Here is a 22,084-nt window from a genome sequence, read left to right on the forward strand (position 1 = left end):
ATCTGCGCATCTTTGTTGCGATTCATGATCACCTATTCGTAAAAGAGAAAATCTTTTCTAAATTGTGTCAAACCTACGTAGGAAGATATTTGTAGAATAAACCAACGTGGAACAGCTTTGTAAAATATGCTTTATAATCTCTTCAGTCGATGAGATGAGGAGAGGGCCGTGGGTATGAGTGTTTCTGTTTACTTATAAGTACTTAAAAGTATCTCTCAAAACAGATATTGAGCGTGTCGTGCACACAAGCATATCGTCGTATCTGCAATTTTTTAAAATAATTTGTGTCTTATTAACAATTACAAAAGGTGCAAATCAGATTCGCAAAATATATGACATACGCGATGACGTAGAGCCACTTGCCGTGAAGTGACTCGCCATAGCGGGACTCGACGTTCGGGGAGTCGCTTTCAACACGAAATAATCTTTAACAGTCTCATTTTTAAACGACAACAGGTACAATACACATTTTCGCTATCACTCTTAGAAAGAAAGGAGTAAAGTAAACAAAAGACTAACAATACAATGCACTTGTAACAATAGATACAAATACGACCTACGTAACTGAATACAAGTTGAATACAACCTGTTGTTTTTGTATTTTTTACTACTTAGCTTCAGATTACGTGTGAAGGGGATAATCTATTCTTGTTCCACTAAACCTTGTTGGTAAGAAAACGGGACCAAATAAAATTATTTTTGATATCTATCTCTTGATCATTATTTCAAATTATCATGAAAGTATTTCCTCTATACTTCAAAAGAAGTGAAACTATCCACCTTGCAAATCCAATTATGAATATAATAAAAATTACAACACACAAACAAACCAATCCATGCTACGAGTATGTTCCCAGTTCAGTTCACTGGTTTTTTCTGTTTTAATCGAATTTATTGCGTTCAAGAGCAAACCAGTATTCAATAATAACCCAACTGTGTAATCATTTGCCATTAGAAGGTTAATCGTATCTAAGGCAACCTTACATTTTACTCCGTTATCAATGGCGATTGCAGGAGAGTAAAAAATGTTTATATTTAAAGGTATACATAAAACTTGGTTAGTATTTAATTACTATCATCCTTGTGCCCTTAACCCACTCTAAGTGGGGTCGGCAAAACATTTATTCTTCTTCCATTTATCGCTGTCAGTCGTCATCTTAGTACTCAGTACCTTGATTATTAGTTAATATTCTTGCAGATAGTCCTTAATTCCGCTATCAGACACTTATCTGACAGATAGTATTGTTGCTACAATACAGATATCTGGCAGATTCACGTGTAATTGTAGAAAAAACAACTTATTCTGAAGACATAACTAGAGAGAAATTACCTCCCTGCTCCACAAGTATTTTTTTTCCCAAATTATCATGGCTCTAACCACTTTCAAAATTATAATGCTTCCATGATGAGTCAAAACAATCATCGCCGACATATCAATACAGGTACGACAACTTGCAAACGCAGCAATAGGTAAAGTTCCAGCAAGTAGATCACATTGACGTCACGGCTTCCTCTCGTCCACATTCCGCCGTGGAAGGTCTGCCATGGGATGAATGATGATTAAAATTAGCAGAATTGGCCCACGTTGAGGAACACAAACCAGTCGCAACCTGGCCCTGCGTTTGTATGTTTCTGGTCCCACTCTCGCGGCTCGCGCGCACCAGTCGCCGTCGATACGTCTGCGCGGGCGATCGTTACCGCGCGCGCGCGCAAATAACACCTTTCGCATTCGAATATTCAAAGTGAAATTAGTGTTGTACCTCGTGACGTTTAACATAACAACGATACTACCTATTCTACCATACAACGTAACATGTGAGGTGAAGTGACGAAATGTGATAACACCACAGTGCTTTACCGTATTGCGGACTTTACCTTTTTATGGTAAGGAAGTGGGTACATATTTTTATTATGTTATGGGTACGTCGACATTGCAAAACTATGTTGCGCATAACAAATATTTGCATTCAGCAAATTCATTGTTCGCTGGGCCTTTGTTAGCGCCCTTTACGTTGAACTGCGCTTGTAAATCTTATTTCTGCTCCATTATAGTCCGATGCGGTTATTTTGTTTAAGTTATTGTTAGTCACGTGTTCTTTGAATATGTCTTGTGATTAAAATTAATTGAACATATATTCAACAAGTATAATTTAGTTAACATTATTGATGTTCATTTTAAACTCTACTTTTGAATCGTTTTCAACAACTTTACGTATTATCCATTTATACAACCACCGTTTTTGCTGCAACCACCGATCTACACGCCCTATCTATGGAGTATTGAAGGTGATTACTCCACCGACAAGAGCGCAGCTCTTAAATAAAGAGAGATCCATTTATACCAATTAGATCACGCAAACATTAGATTGATGGCCATCTGTACCGATCATCTGATTTGTCTTTTATTATCTAGGTACAAGGATATCATTACGACTTGGATAGGTAGATTACAACAGAGAGCCATTGTCACCTCTCACATACGTGTAGATATTAATGGAGGTGGTTGTTAATGCATATTAATGTGAACCGCATAACGACTCCTTACCTCCGTCTCGTGGTTGCAACACTTCCTGGTACAGAAACAATGCATAACCGTGCTGCTGCTAAACTAAAACAACAATGTTCCGAGATCTTTAAGATTCGCTCTGAATATTATTGTATGTCAACATTTGTAATACTGAAAGAAAGCTCCTTCACATTAAGATATTAAATATCATCAAAATTCGCTTACCTTAATTAATTCACCTTAACATCAGCGTAGCTTATAATATGACATTTGGCACAATGACGGGGACAGTCCTCACTTACCTACACGGACACAAGTGTTCCCCGACCGAATGCCAATAAACACATCACGAGTTTATTATACAAGTTCATCACTAATTCAGTACACCTACACACCGTAGCCTAGTCGATTACGAAATTCTGTACCTCACTTTGACATATACAACGCAAAGGTTACAATTATAATATCTAATTTTATATTCATAAAAGATTATTTAAACATTCCTTATAGCATAAAATATTTATCATAATGCCTTTCTTCAAATCAACGTATGAATACGTTAAAACAAGAAAAACCTTCGGGAGACAACCATTGTTCCAAATGGTACCGGGCCACGTGGTTGACGCTATCTACCCTGACAAGGAAATGCAAAAATTGTATGCGCTTAGAAATCCTGTACATCGCTTCGTACAAGCAACGCTGCCACAATCAGAACATGACTGTAACACGAAGCAACTGATACTTCACGACACAAGTATAAACCACGCAGAGGGTGGCTGGCCTCGTGAAGTGAACTGGGATCACGAAGAACAAGTAAACCGCCACGTTCGACGCGTCTTACACGATGATGGCTATGTAAGTGCGGTTAAGAACATGGCCCCAACAATACAGCACTGTATCGACCAAAATAATGCTATCGAAATGTACACTACATATTTTAGTAACATGCCGAAACAGGAACTTGTCGAAAAGTATAGCATTAAAATATCCAATACTTTCCGTGACGAACTAAAAAGGCCAGTTTCATCTATAATTTGGACTAATGAGAAAAATACTAAGTTAGCCGTATCACATTATTCACCTATACCGTCGCATACTACCAGAGACGGAAGCTCTGATTATTTACAGAACAACTGCTATATCTGGGACATACACGAAGAAAGTACTCCATTACACGTATTAAGACACGAGGACGCTTGCTGGCGCCTTGCAACGTCTCCTGTGAATCCCGAAATATTAATCGGTGGTATGGAGAATGGTACTGTAAATATTTTTGACTTGCGAAGCGGTGATACAGCTGTAAGAAACAGCTCCGTTTTTCATTCTCACAGTCGTCCAATAACAGGATTACTCTTCCTACATAGTCGAACTAATAATGAAATATTTACTGGTTCACCCGATGGACAATGCTTATGGTGGGACTTGCGAAAACTTTCACATCCTGTAGATAGCCTTCCAATGGCGATTAGAATACCTCCAAAAGCGGAACCCAGTATTAAATATGCTGAAGGTGTAAGTGCTTTACAATACGACCGAAATCTGCCGACTAGATTCCTTTGTGGGACAGAGTCTGGTTTGGTAATCAATGTGAACCGTATGGGCAAAACACACTCTGAAATCTTAACTTCATTTTGGGAGGCGCACTGTGGCCCGGTCCGAGCATTACATCGGAGTCCCTGTTTCCTGCGAATGTTCATGACGTGCGGTGACTACACTGTGCGAATATGGAGCGAGGAAATTCGCGCTGCGCCCATCATAGTAACACGACCCTACCGCCATCAAGTGACTGATATCGCTTGGGCTCCAAGACGCTTCTCCAGTTACATGTCGATTTGCGAAGGCGGAGTTTTTCGATTTTGGGATTTATTACGAAAGTATAAAGAACCTGTGGCACAGTTGCAAGTGTCCGACTATCCTTTGACAAAGATCACCCCTCATGGAAAGGGCGAACTGATCGCTATTGGAGATAACATCGGCTCCACGTTCCTACTACAACTGTCTGAAAAAATGACTGTATCAGCCAATCGCGATAGGAATCTTGTGTTGCAAATGTACGAACGTGAAAGACGACGTGAACATATTTTGGACAATCGAGTTAAGGAGCTCAATCTTAAAAGACGCGCAGAGGAAGAAGCTCTCGCACTTCATGAGACCCTTGTAGAAGACGAAGGCCTCGAAGAGGAAGAGATAGATAAGGAAACTGAAGAAAAGTACTTTGAAATTGTGAATCAGTATATACAACTACTGGGAGGATCAGAAGAACATGGAGAGAAAAGGATTACTTTTGAGTAGTGTAGTATTAACTGGGCACCTTTCAGGAACAAATTATATTTCGCCACAAATTAGAAAATATTTTAGATCAATGTCTTTTAACGGGTAACTTTAGTTTTTTAACAATAAAAACATTATTCGTTGACTAATTAATTATTATAAACAAATTACCTACTTACTTGTTAAATTAATATTTACTTATAGATGTTTATAAAATAAAAATAATGTTACTTAAATAACGTTTTTGTAGAGAAATGATCACATCACGTTAAGTATATTCAAAGCAAGTTTTCGAAACTACTTCGCAGACTTATTGAAAGCATAAAAATAATTTGTCAATAACATCCAATTGTAGGGCTTTGAAGATTAGTCAACACGTTAAAGCATCCCGGATGTTTGGTGTGGTCGAGGAGCCCGCATGCGGCAATGCGAGTTGCCGAGGGCCATGACCGCTAATACATCTTTCATGCTGACAACCATAATCTGACCTCGAGCTCGCCTCACTGCCCCCTCGGGTGATATGCGTGTTAAATGAATAAGGGGGGAGGAGCAGGCCTCGATTGAATGGTAGCGTAAATTACTAGCCCGAGTTGCGTGAATACAAAAGTGCGTCACAACTTTCACCTCGACGTACTCAGTGCACGCGGTCGCCCGCCCCGTTTCCATTTCACACTGCCTCCTCACTACATGTCCGCTTAGCACATTATTATAATAACATCACAAACTACATACTTAACTATCTCACTCACTAGCTCACTACCTACTTACCTTACCTACTACTTTTACAAAACGTAAACATGATACTTTACTCTTTTGTTTTGTAAGTCCTCAATGACAACGCTTTGCAACTGTTTGAAGAAAGTTTACACAACATGAGTACGCGATGTGGTTTGTTTAAATATTTTTAATACTGGTATGGTTCAAAGCAGCCAATCATGTCTATACATGTTAGAGAACTTTCAAATAATATAAAGCACAACTTTCCAACAGTTACACAATAATGATAAGCAACTTTAAGCTGGGCAGGCAGATATTTATAACAAGACTATAAATGGAATCAGTTAGATGATCAGAGTTGGTCGTAAATATTCATGATTTAACTTAATATAATGTTTCATGTGCATTATAAAAATAAAAACTCTTTTCACTTTCTTAAAATCTGCTACGCAAATCGGTGTCGGCTGCTCATTAAATGAGTATAAGCAGAGAATCAGAAAATAATTATGCCTACAGTAGCAGCACGGAACCATAGAGAACATTTGCAGAGCAGTTCCGATGTAGGTTAATGTCTTAACAAGCGCTACACTGCAGCAATGTTAATAAATTAACATGTTCCTTTGTAAATTAAATGGCAATATGGAAACTTGTGAGAAGCGTAGTATAGAGGAACTTGTCGATGGAATCCTATTAAATAAATACGTAAATAACAGGTTCATTATTTACGTATTTATTATATTACGTATTAGGAAGCGGTCATGTGATGGAAAAGCGTTCCATGGGAGTTAAAGGTCCGCTCATTATTGATACCATGTCAGTAGTCCTTACAAAATATGACAATCAAGATTGATTACTTTCCACAAAATCTCAAGAAAGTAGCACGAAACGTGTAGAGTTCGTACTCTCTTTGACTGAAGATCGTGCTGTGATGATCGTGAAGAGAGTTAGCAACCCTAATAATAAATAGTTTTGAAAAATATGAAAATATATCAGTCTAAGAACTATTTCAATATTCGCAGACCGGTTCCAATGTAGGTTAATGTATTAACAAGAGCTCTACCGCAACACTCGTTTAGTCTGACGTTTTCATCTAGCTGTTAATATTTTAATAATGGACACTCCCTTTGTTAACTTATTAAATGGCAATATGAAGACTTGCAAGAACCCAATCCGAACTCAAGGGCATCTGTTGATTGTTGGATCTTATCAAAAAACTTGATAGACATTTCGTTTTGCTCCTACGAACACATTATGGAACTGTAACAGGGCGAATGTAAACTTTTGTAATTATCTAATAGGCACTAGAATAATGGGTCAAATCAAAGATTAGTTTACTCAGGTACCTACCTACTAATCTACATATATATGCAATGGAACTAAAACAATAACTTTTTTCGTTTGCATAAAAATATCGCAGACACATATTTTTATAAGTATTAAAGACGAAAACATCGTATCGTAGTACAGAGGGTAGGTACTTGAAGATGCAACTGACCGTATCTAAAGTGCAATTATTATTCGTGATTGGACCGTGATAGAGCGATTACCGAACCTTGATATAATAAAGATCTGTTTTTACACTTCTTGCGAAATGTTTTACTGAACATTTATCGGCCCGGGTCGCGCGCTTATAAAAATTCTCACAAGGCCATAGATTAAAAAGGGCATTGTCAAACATTGTAATAACAGCTTAGAAATAAAAACGCACTGTCATTCATTTTATTATACACTAGCCTGTTCTTCGTGGCTATGTCTGCAGCATTTATTAAGCCCTTACGAGATTTTCAACTTTGTACCTATAATAATATTACAAAAGCATCGCCGCAATAATTTTGTCCCATTCATTGTAAGTAGGGCTAGTTATCTAGATTATGGGATTTTATTTAAGGACGTGACTTATTGTAGATTTGCCGCAGATGGCATTAACTACTTGGCCGGACAAATGGGGAGCGCTGAAGGCTCTCACCCGGTACAACGTTTAAGACAACAGGCCTGAGGGTGCCCAGTCGATGTCAATCAAACAGCTAATCCTTATTGTAAAACACACGCAAACCCAACGCAAACATTCGATTCTGACAATTGACATTGAGTAGTTCCAGATAACCAGTTGCACTGACGTTGGATTCCAGCTAAGTATCTTGCGCCCTTTATGAAGATATAACTATTTCCCACAATACAATTTCAAGTACAATCACAAACAGTTTTTAACCGACGTCATTTATTGAAATCAATAAATTCGATCCCTACATAAATATGCCAAAATTAATAAAAAACTTCTGTATGTACTTACATTATCAAATTGGGTAATCGATACAGTAATAATTATTACAGTGTAGGTGTGATGTAATGAACGAAGGTATTATGCAGATTATTATTAATTATCGGGAAGTTACAACACGTGGGTACCAACCTACTGGAAATAAAGCTTCAGGCATACAGAGATGGATGGCTGTTTGTCATGGCTGCAGCTCAAGGCTGTAAATTCAAAGACTATTACACTGATCTTTTCAGGAGTGTTTAATATCTTATTTATATGACTGTAAGTTAGGAACTTTATATTTAGTAATGACATCATATTTATCATCACAGGAGAGGAGGACAAGACTAATGCCCCTAAACACACAGTTGTGGGTTAGTCATCAACAAATGTAATTATGTTATTAATTTATTAATAACTATTGATCATCGCCAGACTTAATGCCTATTGGATATTGCTTGAACTCACCAAACGCTGCAATTTCTTGGAACATACCTACAAACAAAACAATATGTTTGACGTTAAGTAGTTCCAAAAAACCAGTTGCTTTTTGATCCCTCTTTCCTCCTTGTTTGGCACAAATAAAAAATGACACACATTCTCTCTTTTCAGCAAGAAACGCTGTTTTAAATGGGATAGTGGAATATCGCATCCAGATATTTTTTGACGTGACCTTTTAGAGTTTTGCGTCGGATAGCAGTCATTAATTTCGCGGACAACATTTTAATGTAGAACGTTGAGGGCTCTCTTCTAGTACTTACATACATACATAAGGGTCACGCCTATTTCCCGTTGCTGTAGGCTGAGCCCTTGTGATCTAGTGGTTAGAGAGTTGTGCTCAGGATCTGGAGGTGCGAGTTTGATTGAAATTACTTTGTGAAACTCTTTTTTGTTTGGCAAGAACATTGCAGGCTGGAATCATCTGATTGTCTGAAAAAGTAAGGTTATTCCGTGCTTTGGAAGGCGCGTCAAGCCGTTGATCTCGGCTATTAGCCGTAAAGCACCTCCACCAACCCGTAACAGACAGCGTAGTGGAGTATTCTCCGTACTCCCTCCGGTTGATGAGGGGAGTCCTGTGCCCTGCAGTGGGACGTACATAGGCTGTTTAGTGACAGGCAAAGACCACGTAATTCCACTTACTACGATCCTGACACACCACTTTCACTTCTTCCACTCATCAAAGCCTTCGTGCATGCTCGCCGGTTTAGAATACCCATTCTTGACCTGGCCTTTCTCTAAGAGATCCTGAATTTGATCGCTGTATCTATTGAAGCGGTTTGTTGCGGTATGGTTTCTATATTTTCTAAATCAAGTCATTCCTAGCATGTTATTATTTTCTCGACATACCTGTAATATAACGTATTTTCTTTAGTTGTATTTATATATAAGTACTTATTTTGTGCTTCTCTTATCACTTTGTAAATGTTTTTTTTTTGTGTTTATGTGCAATAAAGCGTTTTGCATTGTATTGTACTTGTATGTAAAAGTGCTCAGTTTGCCCTAAGCTTTCTTATTACTTGACTTGTTGTAGGTTTGCCTCAGTCTGCCCTAAGCCTATCTATCACGTTGGTTAAGTATTCGCGTGGGCGTGTGACGCCTCAGCGTGGTAGCGCGGTAGTAACCGAATGCCAATGTCAGCTCATTAGCAATCTTGTCGTACTGTTACACCGGCTGACACACATTCTGGGCCGAATTATAAATATTGAAAGGGTAACGTCACAACTAGAGGATGCAATCTCGACTCGAGATCGCAAATTCGAGATCCCGTGGGATTGGAAACATCAATCCCGCGAGATCCCGAAATTTTCAGGATCTCGTCAAATTCGTAAAAAAATCGTAAAAAAAGAGCTGAAAACGATGAAAACTGCTTGTTTGTGATAGTGAGGTTATTTGAAACAAAATATTTTTTGTAAGAAAACAAAAGCCTTTATTCTTCAATATTACTAAGCAATTAGGTTTACTTTAGAAATCAGCATAATCAAAACAAAAAGTATAACTCAAGGAGATTCACCCAATCCCGCCAATCTCGAATGGGATCTCGTCATATTATGCTTCGGGATTGATCCCGAAAAATTAGACGAAATTGCATTCCCTAGTCACAACTTAACCCACAGTTCGATAGCCCCCTGACTCAGATCGCTATAAGGTTGTCTATTGTTGTCGCATTTCTATCGGTCATGTTTTTAAAATGATGTAACTAACATGCGGTCGATGAACAGTTAGAACTTACATTGCTTTTTTAAAATCGCTTTGTCATACTAAGCGAATCACGTCCTCACATAGGTAATTAAAACAATGATCTTAAATCAGAACATAACTTCATGTGAATAAGTAACCTACGAGTACTACGTAGAGTTCAAAATAATTAAAATTTACAGCATTCGCTCGAAGTCAGGACTTGAAGCAGTAGTTAGATACATGTGATACAATACATAAAATCCCTTATTGTATTGTATCCCGTATTGTACGTAATCCGTTATTGTATTGTATTAGCATATAAGTAATCCGAAAACAACTTGTAGCGACTTTGATACAAACTCCAAAGATAGATATGATGAACCGTATGGTCTCAGATGATCAGCCTAATACCGACCATTATAATGGTCGATCACGTCAATGTTAGATGATAATGTATTGCTGTAATTGTTGTTGAAATGTGTTGTGTTGTGTTGCAGGGCGTCACGATGGGCAGCGGCGTGCGATGACCCGCACTGTGCAGGTGTGGCTCGCGGTGCTGCTGACGGCGAGCGCGGCGCGCGCGCAGCTCCGCCCGGCCGACGCGCCAAACAACAACAATGACACACGTTAGTACCAAATAGTTTCACACAACTAAAACATCACAATATATTATTTTGACTCAACAAAAAGTACACTAAACCGAGTAGCGAGATAACAACAGACTTTTCATACACCTACAATACAAATACAAAAAATGTATTTATTGCCTACGTTTCTTTCAATTTAATAATGTAATAATTTAATTTTTACATTATTTTCATAATGTAAATACTTCAACTCAAATGAAGCAACCAGACATGTATTTTACACATATTATTATTTTAATTTTATTTGCGCCGAAATCAAGTTCGGAATATATAAAGGCAAATACATCGTTACTTACATAAAGTTACGCTCATAATCCCAAATCGTTCGAAGGCAGAGTGCAGCCACAGTTTCTGAAAGGATATTAAAACATATCAACAACATATCGCAACCTACATTTCCTAAACATTATGTAATACCTATACATAATCTTGCAGTCTTTAGTTGAAATATACCTAGAGTGTAAATAAACATCCTATAAAAGGTGTTAGTGACATCGTAACGAATACTTAGGGAGAAGATTCTGACCATGATACTAAGTTAATATCAAGTGGAATTTCCTCTCGGGAAAATTCCTGAAAATGTTTTGTTTGTTTTTTTAAATTATTTTTAATTCCATACAAAATTCCACTTTATATCAACTCAGAATCATGGGCTCAATCATCCCTCAAAGTTTTCGTTACGATGTCACTCCCGTCCCACTGCTGGGCACAGACCTCCCTACCCATTTAACCGGACCATCCTCTACACGTGTAAGGAAAGCAAAATTTAATTCTGTATTACTGCTATGTGCTAGAAAAGCTTCTATTTTCATAACTATAGTAATTAAGTATTTATATGATGATTTCATAACCCTTCACAATAACCAATGAGTCTTAGAGCTAAGAAGTACAGCGGTAGCTAGTACGGAAAACTACAAATCACCTGTTACACGAATACGTAACGAATTCCAATGTACTGACGTCGTGTATCGTAACCCAAGGTAGGACATAATCACTGGCAATACAGGCGTGTACAACACAGGTAGTGTTTATACAAGTGCACTACTGTGATGATTGTTGTTTCTAAGCGCGACGACATTTTCCAATACCTACATATTTTATTTCTGCTTTCAACATATTTTAATGCTTCTGAAGTAAAGGCATCAAGATTTCCAATTATCACTCTTTGAAAATGATTGTTTTCTGTTATAACCACTTATCCTGGACAAATTTAGGTGTAATAATAATAAAAGATTGATCTATCTAACACAGACATTAAACAATCTCTTCTTCTATCGTGTGGGTTGTGAGGTGGATTACCAACCTCACAACCCTGGTGTCAGGGTTATTATTGAGCCGCCAAAGGCCCCTGACATGACTCATATATCGACTACATACTTACATCGGTAAGTAACCCGGACCAACGGCTTAACGTGCCTTCCGAAGCACGGATCATTTTACTTTCGGATAATCAGGTGATCAGCCTGTAATGTCCTAACCAAACTAGGGATCACAACATGATTTTTGGGATATGTCCCCACCGGGATTCTAACCCGGGATCTCAGGATCGTGAGCCCAACGCTCAACCACTGGACCACGGACGTCGTTAAACAATGATAATAGCTAAAAGCTGAAGATTCAAAACATTTTACATATTCTGAAATTCTCTTCTTCTATCGTGTGGATTGTGAGGTGAATTACCAACCCCATCAACCCATTCTGAAATTAATTTAATAATTTTGTTTAAATTCATTATAAAAAATATTCCGGAAAATAGATTTCCATTACGAAAGCCTGTAGACAAAGGCTGATCGATTACGGCGAACATGATATGGGTGATTGCTCCAAATGGATCACCGCTACTAATCTACAAACAGCTTTCCATTCAACAGCGCTTTAAAAATATAGTATAAAGCCCTTCTGTTCTTTTCCTTTGGCATGGTTTATACAGAATGATGTAACTACGAAATAACGCGTACTTATTCATATCTTTGGCTAATGAACTAGTTGGGAAATGAAATTATTGCTGCGAAAGATATAGAAAAATAATTTAAGGCACAACCAAGCAACATACTTAGATAAATAATATGTCTTAGATTCCATCTCCACTGCTAACAACAAATAAATTCATATATATTACGCCAATACTTGTTGATCAATAACTCTCTCTATAGGGGTATACTTTGCTTCCACAGCATCCAGTAGTGGAAATCTCTATTTATATCAAAAATCCAAATTGTACGCAATAAATTATTTTGTTATATCTACATTTTATGAATCCATTTGTCGTTGCTATAGTAAAAACACTTTTTTTTGACGTGACTTATTGTAGATTTACCGCAGATGGCATTAACTACTTGGCCGGACAAATAGGGAGCGCTGAAGGCTCTCACCCGGTAGCAAAAAACACTCAGAACATGACAATTATATTAAATGATTGCGCGTTATTAGAAGCGGAGGAAAGTTCTTGCAAACTTTATGAAAATACTTTGCTAATTGTGTTCAAGTTTTTATTATAGATACCGGGTAATTGAAACTCTTCGATATTAATAAATTAATAAAAAGCGAAAAATTGGTTTGCTTATTTACTTTGCTGACTGTCCAAGCTTATCTAACCAAATTCAAAACTAATTTCGAACGTGATGATTCCAATTACGAAATGATAATAATCAATAAAAAATTGATTCGGGGAAAATTACGGACAAAATGAATAGTGAGCATTCGATAGGTTAAAATGGTCCCGTTAATTGCACGGCACAGAATTCGCACTAGCTCGCTTTCCCTTTGGAAAGCACCGAAACCGAATCAACGTGCTAAGTCAACCAGTGAAGTTACACATTGATTTCCTAAGACGTTTAACAAAGAAAGGCACGGAATGTTACATTTCACATCGTTGAGAATATTCTCCGCATTGAAAATTCTTGCGTGAATAGTTAGCTGTTTTTCACACGGCAATATGGTTCGCTTTTAATGTCGGGCAATCAAAATAAACTGCAGGTATTATAAATCATAATTTGCTAAGCCCAAAGATTTGTTATCTAGTTCGGATTATGAAATAATATCATTACTTATAAGTACAATAAGTAACAAAGCACTGACGTAACTGATTGCTAATGAGTAGGCATGATAAGTAGCCGTACTTTTATTAAAAACAGCTTGTGAAGAAATGCGTGTTGCGTGCAAGTCATTGTTATCTAGGTGCCTAGTACTTTTATAGGCATATACCTATTCAGCACCTTCCCACGCTACGTTTCGATATTTCCAATCAATATATCACAGTATTATAACGCGGTAGCAAGCGACTCATAAGACCTAGTAACCCAGAATAGTCGTAAGTTTATGCACATATTATATATGTAATTGACTTACAAAGTTGCATCCATATTTAGGTAATACCTCAACGTCGTAATGAGGTGCAATAACATAATTTAACTTTATAATTTGTCAAGGGCCAGAGATTAATTTTCTTTACATAAGCATCGTCGACGGCGCAATGATATTTCTTTCACAGTTCAAAGTAGGTATTACGGATCTAATGAAACGAAACATTTGATTCGATTCTGTTCGATTAATAGTTTGATAAGCTAATTCGTAACACTTTAATTTATTCTTTTCATTTTAGTAATAAATCTACTTATGACAAAATTGATGTAAAAGTTATATTTCAAGTAGTTTGTAACAAGTCTTCAAAGCATTATAATTTTGAGATTCTGGCCGATACAAATTTTATTTTAGTTTACTAGTTCCAATACTAGCTCTATCTCTTTCTTGCACTTATAGTTAATAAAGAACAGCACTATTCTTAAAACAGAAAACTTATTTATTATTACTGTATAATCCTTTTTTATTAGTTTTTTTATTAGACATCGTAAAAGTTTTCATTCGCTATATCTCGGACGATCGTACACTTCCATGCATACGTTCAGCCAAACTTGTATTTAGCATAGAAATTCCGATGCGGGCACCGTCGTGTTTGGAGCCCCAAACAATGAATCAATGGCCGCGCCTGGGTTCCAATCCTACCGTATAATTAATATTATGCACTTCGTATACGTCATAGTTTCGTAATAACGAAAGCTGTTTCTTGAATATCTTATTTAATTCTGTCCACGACAGGAAGAAAAGCGCAACATTAAAAGCCAATACGGAACTTTCGCGTATAAACTTTAATGTTATAGAAGCTATTAGGTCAAGCAAGTAACAACTGTTTTGAGACCTTCATAACACGAACGGCTATCTATCAAGCAGTGCATGGAATTATTTTACCTTGATCTATAATATCTGAGAACGAACCGTGCAGAATGATTCAGATACAACAAGCGTTATTTATTCATTATACCAACGCGACCTTTGATAAACTCTATGGTTGATGATAGTCATGTAAATCTGTCGGAGCTATCTTGTTTTATGCAGCAATTGACATCCATGTAAACATGTTATAATAGCACATCGACATTATGTCTGGCATAATCAGCACCTGAATGTTACTGGTTCATATTGGTTCCTTTCACTTTATAAGATTATAAAAGTCATCAAGATTTTATATTCACAAAAAAGTGTGTTAATAATAGTAATCTCAATATTACAATTGATTTTATGTCTCGCGTTTATGTCTTTTATATTGAGTTACAATATGTACTTACCTACTTAAATTTCTCTGAAAAAATAACTTATGGAAGTATTAAAACCATGTGTTGAACAGAGGGACTCTGCTGGGCACAGACCTCCCTTCAATCAATCGAAAGGGGTTTGGAGCATACTCCACCACGCTGTTCTGTTAGGTGGAGGTGTTTTACGGCTAACGGCCGGACCAACGGCTTAACATATCCTCCGAAACACGGAATCATCCTACTTTTCGGAAAATCAGGTGGTTCAAGCCTGCAAAGTCCTTACCAAACAAAGGACCTTAAAAGGGAATTATGATTTAATTCCAAGCAAATAACTTAAGCGAACGCTCATCTAAGCTCAATAAGTAAAAAAATGTATAATCGTGTCACAGGATGTGGCCTGGAGTGCGTGAGGTGCGCGGCGGACGGGTGTGTGAAGTGCGCGCGTCTGCTGGTGTGGCCGGAAGGGTGGTGTGCGCATGAGTGTCCTTCGGGTACGCGAGAGGCGTGGGCGCACGACGACCACCTCATGGGCCGCGTCTGCTACCCCGCACATACTTACAATGAGGTAAGAGACATCTTGATCAAACCACCGTATTATTATAGTGTGGCCTGAGGTAGATGTGCGCACTGGTGGGCTGGTGTTGCTCTCGGGCACGAGAAAAGCGTGGACGCATTATAAGCACCTAATAGGCCGCTGCTTGCTACCCCGCACATGTATACTTAAGGTACATAAACTGCCTATATACCTCCCACTGCTGGGCACAGGCCTCCCCTCAATCAACCGGAGGGGGTATGGCGCATACTCCACCACGCTGCTCCACTGCGGGTTGGTGGAGGTGTTTTTACGGTTAATAGCCGGGACCAACGGCTTAACGTGCCCTCCGAAGCACGGAATCATCTTACTTTTTCAAACAATCAGGTGATTGAAGCCTGAAAAGTCCTTACCAAACAAAGGACAGTCTCACAAAGTGATTTCGACAATGTCCCCATCGGGAATCGAACCCGGACCTGCAGATCGTGAGCCTAACGCTCTAACCACTAGACCACGGAGGCTGTTAATACTTAAGGTAATCGGCTACATCTAGATAAACCTTTTATACCTATATTATTTTATCTGCTTATAAATAATGCCAAAAAAATACAAACACATACGTATACATAATTTATCTGTAAGTATAACTTTTTTTAAAACAATAATACATTTAGCTAGCACAGTACCTTGGTACACCACGTAACACCATACTTACTTTAATTTCTACTATAACTGCTAGGAAAATAAAGACAAAATACGTATGTGTAGGTATATATCGAGAGACGCACAGCGAAAAAAAGGTTTGAAGCGGGAGCTAAAAAGTAAAATTATTATGTACTTATCGGAAACTTATACATTACAAAAATCCCGCCCGTAACAAGCCCGGTTGGCACCTTTGCGCTGCTATACTTGCAACGTGGATCTATAAAAAACTAACGTAGGTACCTAAAGTAGGTAAGATTATTGCCGTAGAGCTCTAAATAGTTTCAAGTAGACAAGAAACGAATTACTAGACTAGGGTCTTTAACACCCTGTGTATTATAACGTAATAGATTTCGATAGTATAAAAAGGTCGGCCGCACTGAAGTACAACAAATGTCTAACATTAGATTAAGCAACGCCTTTGATGTGCGCATGCGTCGCAATAAACTACAATTTAGAGTCGTGACGACTAATTCGTTAATCCGATTATGTTTCAACATGCATCTTCAACACCTTAGATTCACTTTAGTCAAGCCGATTTATAAAATCAGTTGCCTTTTGTAGCCTTATTGTATGTTGCAGGAGACGATGGTGTAACTAACTATTCTTGTAATAGATGACACACACTTATTTGTAAACACCACACACACACACACACACACACACACACACACACACACTTGAGAACGACGTAAGTACTGACTATGTTTTCTTTACCCTGTAGACATAATTTGATCTGACCGCAAATTATATACTTACAGTGCAAAATAAACTAAGCTAGTTAACTATCTAACTTGTAGAAACCTACTATTTTCTACCACTTGTTGCACATGATAAATAATACCATGAAATACTTAGGCTAGGCACGCACTATCAACACACACGGCCCGCACAATTAATGATTGTCTTTCCAGGCTAAGTTCCTCAAAAACAATATAGATGGCGCTGTAGAGAATTTCCTTCGTTTAACTAAACAATACAAAAAGTCTTTATTGCACTTAAATATTCATCATCATCAATTTAAGAGCCACGCTCTTGTCGGTGTAGCATTTTCCATTCCAGTCTATCAAAGGCCAATTCCTTGACTTCCCTATAAGACACGACGTTAAAAATAAACAATTATAATCAGTTCGATAGTACAACAGGCGGCATTACTAAGGTAGCAATCTCTTCCAGGCAACCTTGAGGTATGGTAAATGAATTTAATAAAAGCTTTAACCTTCTAATTTCATGGATAACAGACATACGCATCTTTTACCTTTGTTTTTGCGTATGTGATGATCCTTTTTATTACAACCAAGCACAATTACGTCTTCCACCCATTATTAGTCTCAAAATAAAGAGAAGCAACACAAGCGGTAGCAACACAATGATATAGGTACATAATGTGATCCATACACATACATACATAATGTGATCCAAATATCAAGCAACAATTATTTTTATATATGTTTCTGCAATCACATTGTAATTTTGAATAATTATGTAAGTACCCGAGTAATGAGAAAATAGATAATTAAAATTTTAAATCTCGACAGCCCTATTTATATTATTTTTAGTGAACGTAGCCTGGAATGTCCCTCATTAGAGACGTAGGTCCGGGTGCATCTTTGATCACATACAATTGTAAATCCTATAATCAAAGTTCTTAACACGTTTCCCAAATTAATACTTAATCACTATACATAAACAGTCACTCGTACTAACGTCGTTACAACTAATAATCGATATTCATAACTGAAACACTCTGCTTTCATAGTAAGATAAACACACATACATAAACTCACGCCTATATCCCACCGGGGTAAGCAGAGACTATGGAATTCCATTTTCTTCGATCCTGACATACTTCTAGACGTCAATGTAGGTCCTTCTAGGTCGTACGGTAGGTACGAGATACGAGTGCCTATTTGTACGGCAATTATTAAATTCCATTAGAGCCTAAATTGCAAAAAGTCAGGTAGGTATAAACAGAAATGCAAAGTGTACGGATAGAAATGTTCTTTGAAACAGTTAAGTATGTAGCAGTGCACTTACCTACCTACTGTGATATTTTACGATGATTGTTCAGGTTCTAGTAGGCGGCGCGTGCGGCGCGGTGGCGTGTATCGCGCTCGTGGCCGCCGGCGCGGCGTACGCGCGGTGCAGAAGCAACGCGCGTGCCCAAGCGCAGCCTCTACCGCAGCGACCGAGAGACGACGACGCACGCCTCAGAGAGTTCCATAAACAACTTGATTGTTTACGGGTAATGTCTACTAAGGACTAAGGAAAGCTTTCCATATTGCCACAAAAAAAGTGTTTATGAAATAGTTAGATACAGTTATTAAAAACCTAACAACTTACTTAAATATTATTATATAATTCGTCTAGTACCTACTTAATTATATACCTACATAGAAATCAACCATAAAGATCTATTCTCAGCTGAACATAAATTATATTACAGCTATTATATATAAATTACAAAGCTGCTTTGAACAAGATAGGAATGGTTGGAGGGTCTGCCCTAATAATGTGGTGAAAGCGTTGTTGTAAATCAATAAAGTCATAAACCCGTTAGTTTCCCGTCAATTTCGGTATTTTCCTAACATTCGAAATGGTATAAAGATCTTTGAATACTGGTTCATATCTCAATTGTCTGTGTAAACATCACCACTATGTGAACATCTTGACCTCTCAAGTTTAAAAACATTCTTACAGATTTCTAACATGAAGTACCTAATACTTAGAGAGCGGGAAATGAGATTGCAAAAACATAAACATTAAGTACATCGATGTTCCTTCGGACCTACGTTTTTGTGTACTTGATAGACCGATGTCTCTTTTATTAATAGTTACATATACCCACATAATATCCAGCGAAGTATTTACATGCATTTGCAAAAGGTTCGACGAGCTTTAAATGCGCATTGCGAGCCGTTATGTACAAATAACTACAAGATAATATTCCGGTGGTTAAGCGAGATTAACGTTGCGTGAAACAAGCGCGATTATGTCGGCAGTAGAATGTTGTAGTCGATTTAACAGTGTCTCTTTCGAAAGTTCGGAAAGGAAATTGTTTAATGCCAGTGACGGCCAACTATCGACTTCGACGAAACAGCTGTTCTCTGTCGATTGGCCCAAGACTAACCACTTTACACATCAGCTGATTGTGTTGCTCTTTGTTTAATCCGATAACACGCGTTCTAATTACTCCCGCTACGCCCACAGAGAATGCAAAAAGCAAAAAACGTACCTACCACGTGTGTGTTTAATGCTATTTTTTGACTGCAAAAAATGACATTGGATTGACTCATATAGAGCGAGCCATATAGATTTTTTTGCATCATTGTAATAAAGTGTGACTAAACTTTTAATAGGTCACTGTTGTATTTTTGTCTATTTATGACCGATTTCGTAGACCAACTTAAAGATTTAAATGCATCAAATAACTGTTAATGTCAACTTAAAAATGTTATTTAAGTACGTATATTCCAGCCTCATGCCTACACTTTGCTGGCGATACTGAACCACACGCGCCATCAAGTTCGAGAGCTGTATCAGCTAGGAAATAACGACGCTGCAATGGCTTATAGGTCAGTAATAAAAAAACATTTTAATGCGTTTTATAACAGTTTATAATCGTTTAACTCATGCTCTAAAAGTTTTCCAGTTTAATCTATCTTAATCATAATATTTCACGAAATGTTACAAAAGTTACGGGAGCAAAGGAAAGTCGTGAAATCGGACATTTCTTTGCATAACATCTGCTACGTTAACTAAATTAAGAATTCAGTTTCGTCTATAAATTCGTATCTAAGACACGGCTTTTATAGTCTGTAAACGTTTTAAATATGCAGGAATGCAAGTTTTGATCACGACTCGTGTGTCGTAAACATTCGAAGCTGTTCACTGCATTAGGGTGGTGCAACACCTTTGTTTGTTTATATTGTAGGAACGTGTTGCTTCTGGTGTCTAATATTAACTTCTTTATACAGTTGCGTGCTGAGTGATCTGGCGAAGCTGCTCATTCTGCTGAATAAGCAGCAAGTACCCGTGGTACCAGAGGAGTGGCCGCGGCTCGCCAGTTGGGCGGATCGGTAATGTTTACTTTATTAAGATAATTTCCTCTTACCTGGACCCATTATTGTATACCTATCATCATTGTAGTAGCGGTGCGTCATATTAGCGGTGTAGGTACCTACTTTAAAAAGTCGAGATCACTTTTATTGCCGCAATTCCTGAATTTAAACACTAATAAAAAATATAGACTACTAAAAAAACTGATAAGTAATGTAATATAAATTGTAATCTTTCAGAATATTAAAACGCTACAGCCGAATGGGCGTCGGTGGGCCGCAAGAAGGACAGCTTGTGAACTTCCTCCCCGCGCCGCCCAGCCAGACATCGGACTCCGAAACCCAGCAGTCATTCTCTACCTTCAAGCCTCCCTCATACTCGCCCACTAGCTACGACAGCAATGTCGATAAGGACATAGAGAGCCAGTGCGAGTGGAGTGACGTCAGACCTCCGAGCTACTCCCAGATTGAAAGAGAAACAATCGTGCTCTCAGACCCCTGGGAGCGGCGGCCGATTGTGCGGCGGGAGAGCGTCTGGCTCGAAGACGAACTGTTCGAGATGACGAGAAGGCCCCAAGACGAACTCACCACGGAACTGTGAACCTAACAACAACGCTTGTGGGTCTTCATTCCATTGCCGAGGGCTTTAGAATTTAAGTTAAAATAAAATACTGCTTTAAGATGTGTTTATTTTGTTAAACACTACAACAACGTATTAATGGCAACTTAAATTCAAAGCCCCAAAAGTCTGATAAGTACAAAATAGACGTTTACTACAGTAAAAGTAAAATAAGAATTTTAATGTTTATTTTTGTACTGTTTGTTAATGTGGTGCTTTTAATCTAATATTGGTTTTATTAAAATTGGATCGTTAAAATCTCAAAAATAATTAGGAAGTAGGATGTTGTTCATGAGTTCTTGACTCCTCGTTCTTGTATTTCAGCATATCGTATTTTAATCCATATCGTCACTGGAAAGGCAAAATTACGTAAGCGCCAAAATAGGTATTTTGGGTTTTTTATATATTCGGAATCAGCGTTTCATTCTGCGTCGATCTGTCTGGGTAGCATTGCGATACGAGCACTTTTTTGGCGCTTACGTAAATTTGAAAATAGTTGACTTTTTTCAATTCCAGTTTCTTAAACGACAAGATTTTGGTGTTTTTTTCGTGACTGGTGTATAAGTAATATTGTGGTCCTATATAATAACTACATATTAACTTTAAGTAAATTTGGCATTCAATAGTTTGAATAGTATCATTTTATTAGTAATTTTGGACTACTGAAAATAAAAAATAGACTATGTATAAGTCATTTTTATTTACAGCTTTTAAAATAAGTAAGGCGTATAAGAAAAAAATGTCTTAGCATGTTTATGCAGTGAATGGCGAATAAGTAATTTTGACTTACAGTATTTAGAATAAGTAAGGCGTGTACGTAAATTTGCCTTCGCATTTTTATGCTGTTATTAAGCAAGTTTGTGGGCTAGCAGTAAGTTTCCCAGGAAGTTATTTTTTAACAATAGATCTAAAAGTAAAACTATTTTAGAATTGATTTTATAATTTATTAGCGACCCGGCTTCGCTCGGATGCAATGCTGAGGAAAAATGAAATTATTTACGACATCAC

The 22,084-nt window shown here is 37.7% G+C and overlaps 2 protein-coding genes across 2 annotated transcripts; both read left to right on the forward strand.

The window, feature by feature from the left end:
• Positions 1-1,629: 1,629 nt before the first annotated feature.
• LOC126368735 (uncharacterized) lies at positions 1,630-21,416 on the forward strand. The gene is made up of 7 exons (XM_050012873.1): positions 1,630-1,884; positions 10,427-10,555; positions 15,555-15,730; positions 18,471-18,644; positions 19,877-19,974; positions 20,377-20,478; positions 20,698-21,416. Exons 2-7 carry the CDS (start codon positions 10,453-10,455, stop codon positions 21,056-21,058), a joined length of 1,014 nt encoding a protein of 337 aa, XP_049868830.1. The 5' UTR covers positions 1,630-1,884; positions 10,427-10,452; the 3' UTR covers positions 21,059-21,416.
• LOC126369131 (dynein intermediate chain 3, ciliary-like) lies at positions 3,035-4,798 on the forward strand. Its single transcript, XM_050013424.1, has one exon. The coding sequence runs from the start codon at positions 3,035-3,037 to the stop codon at positions 4,796-4,798; it is 1,764 nt and encodes a 587-aa protein (XP_049869381.1).
• Positions 21,417-22,084: the final 668 nt, after the last annotated feature.

This window comes from Pectinophora gossypiella, chromosome 8, assembly GCF_024362695.1.
Source record: "Pectinophora gossypiella chromosome 8, ilPecGoss1.1, whole genome shotgun sequence".
NCBI classification, from domain to species: Eukaryota; Metazoa; Arthropoda; class Insecta; order Lepidoptera; family Gelechiidae; genus Pectinophora; species Pectinophora gossypiella.

What these genes read in the sequence shown, in the direction of transcription:
- LOC126368735 (XM_050012873.1), top strand. Translation starts at nt 10,453, where the DNA reads ATGACCCGCACTGTGCAGGTGTGGCTCGCGGTGCTGCTGACGGCGAGC. An exon ending in GACGCTGCAATGGCTTATAG is followed by an intron (nt 19,975 to 20,376) that starts GTCAGTAATAAA and finishes TTCTTTATACAG; the next exon opens with TTGCGTGCTGAGTGATCTGG. An exon ending in CTCGCCAGTTGGGCGGATCG is followed by an intron (nt 20,479 to 20,697) that starts GTAATGTTTACT and finishes GTAATCTTTCAG; the next exon opens with AATATTAAAACGCTACAGCC.
- LOC126369131 (XM_050013424.1), top strand. Translation starts at nt 3,035, where the DNA reads ATGCCTTTCTTCAAATCAACGTATGAATACGTTAAAACAAGAAAAACC.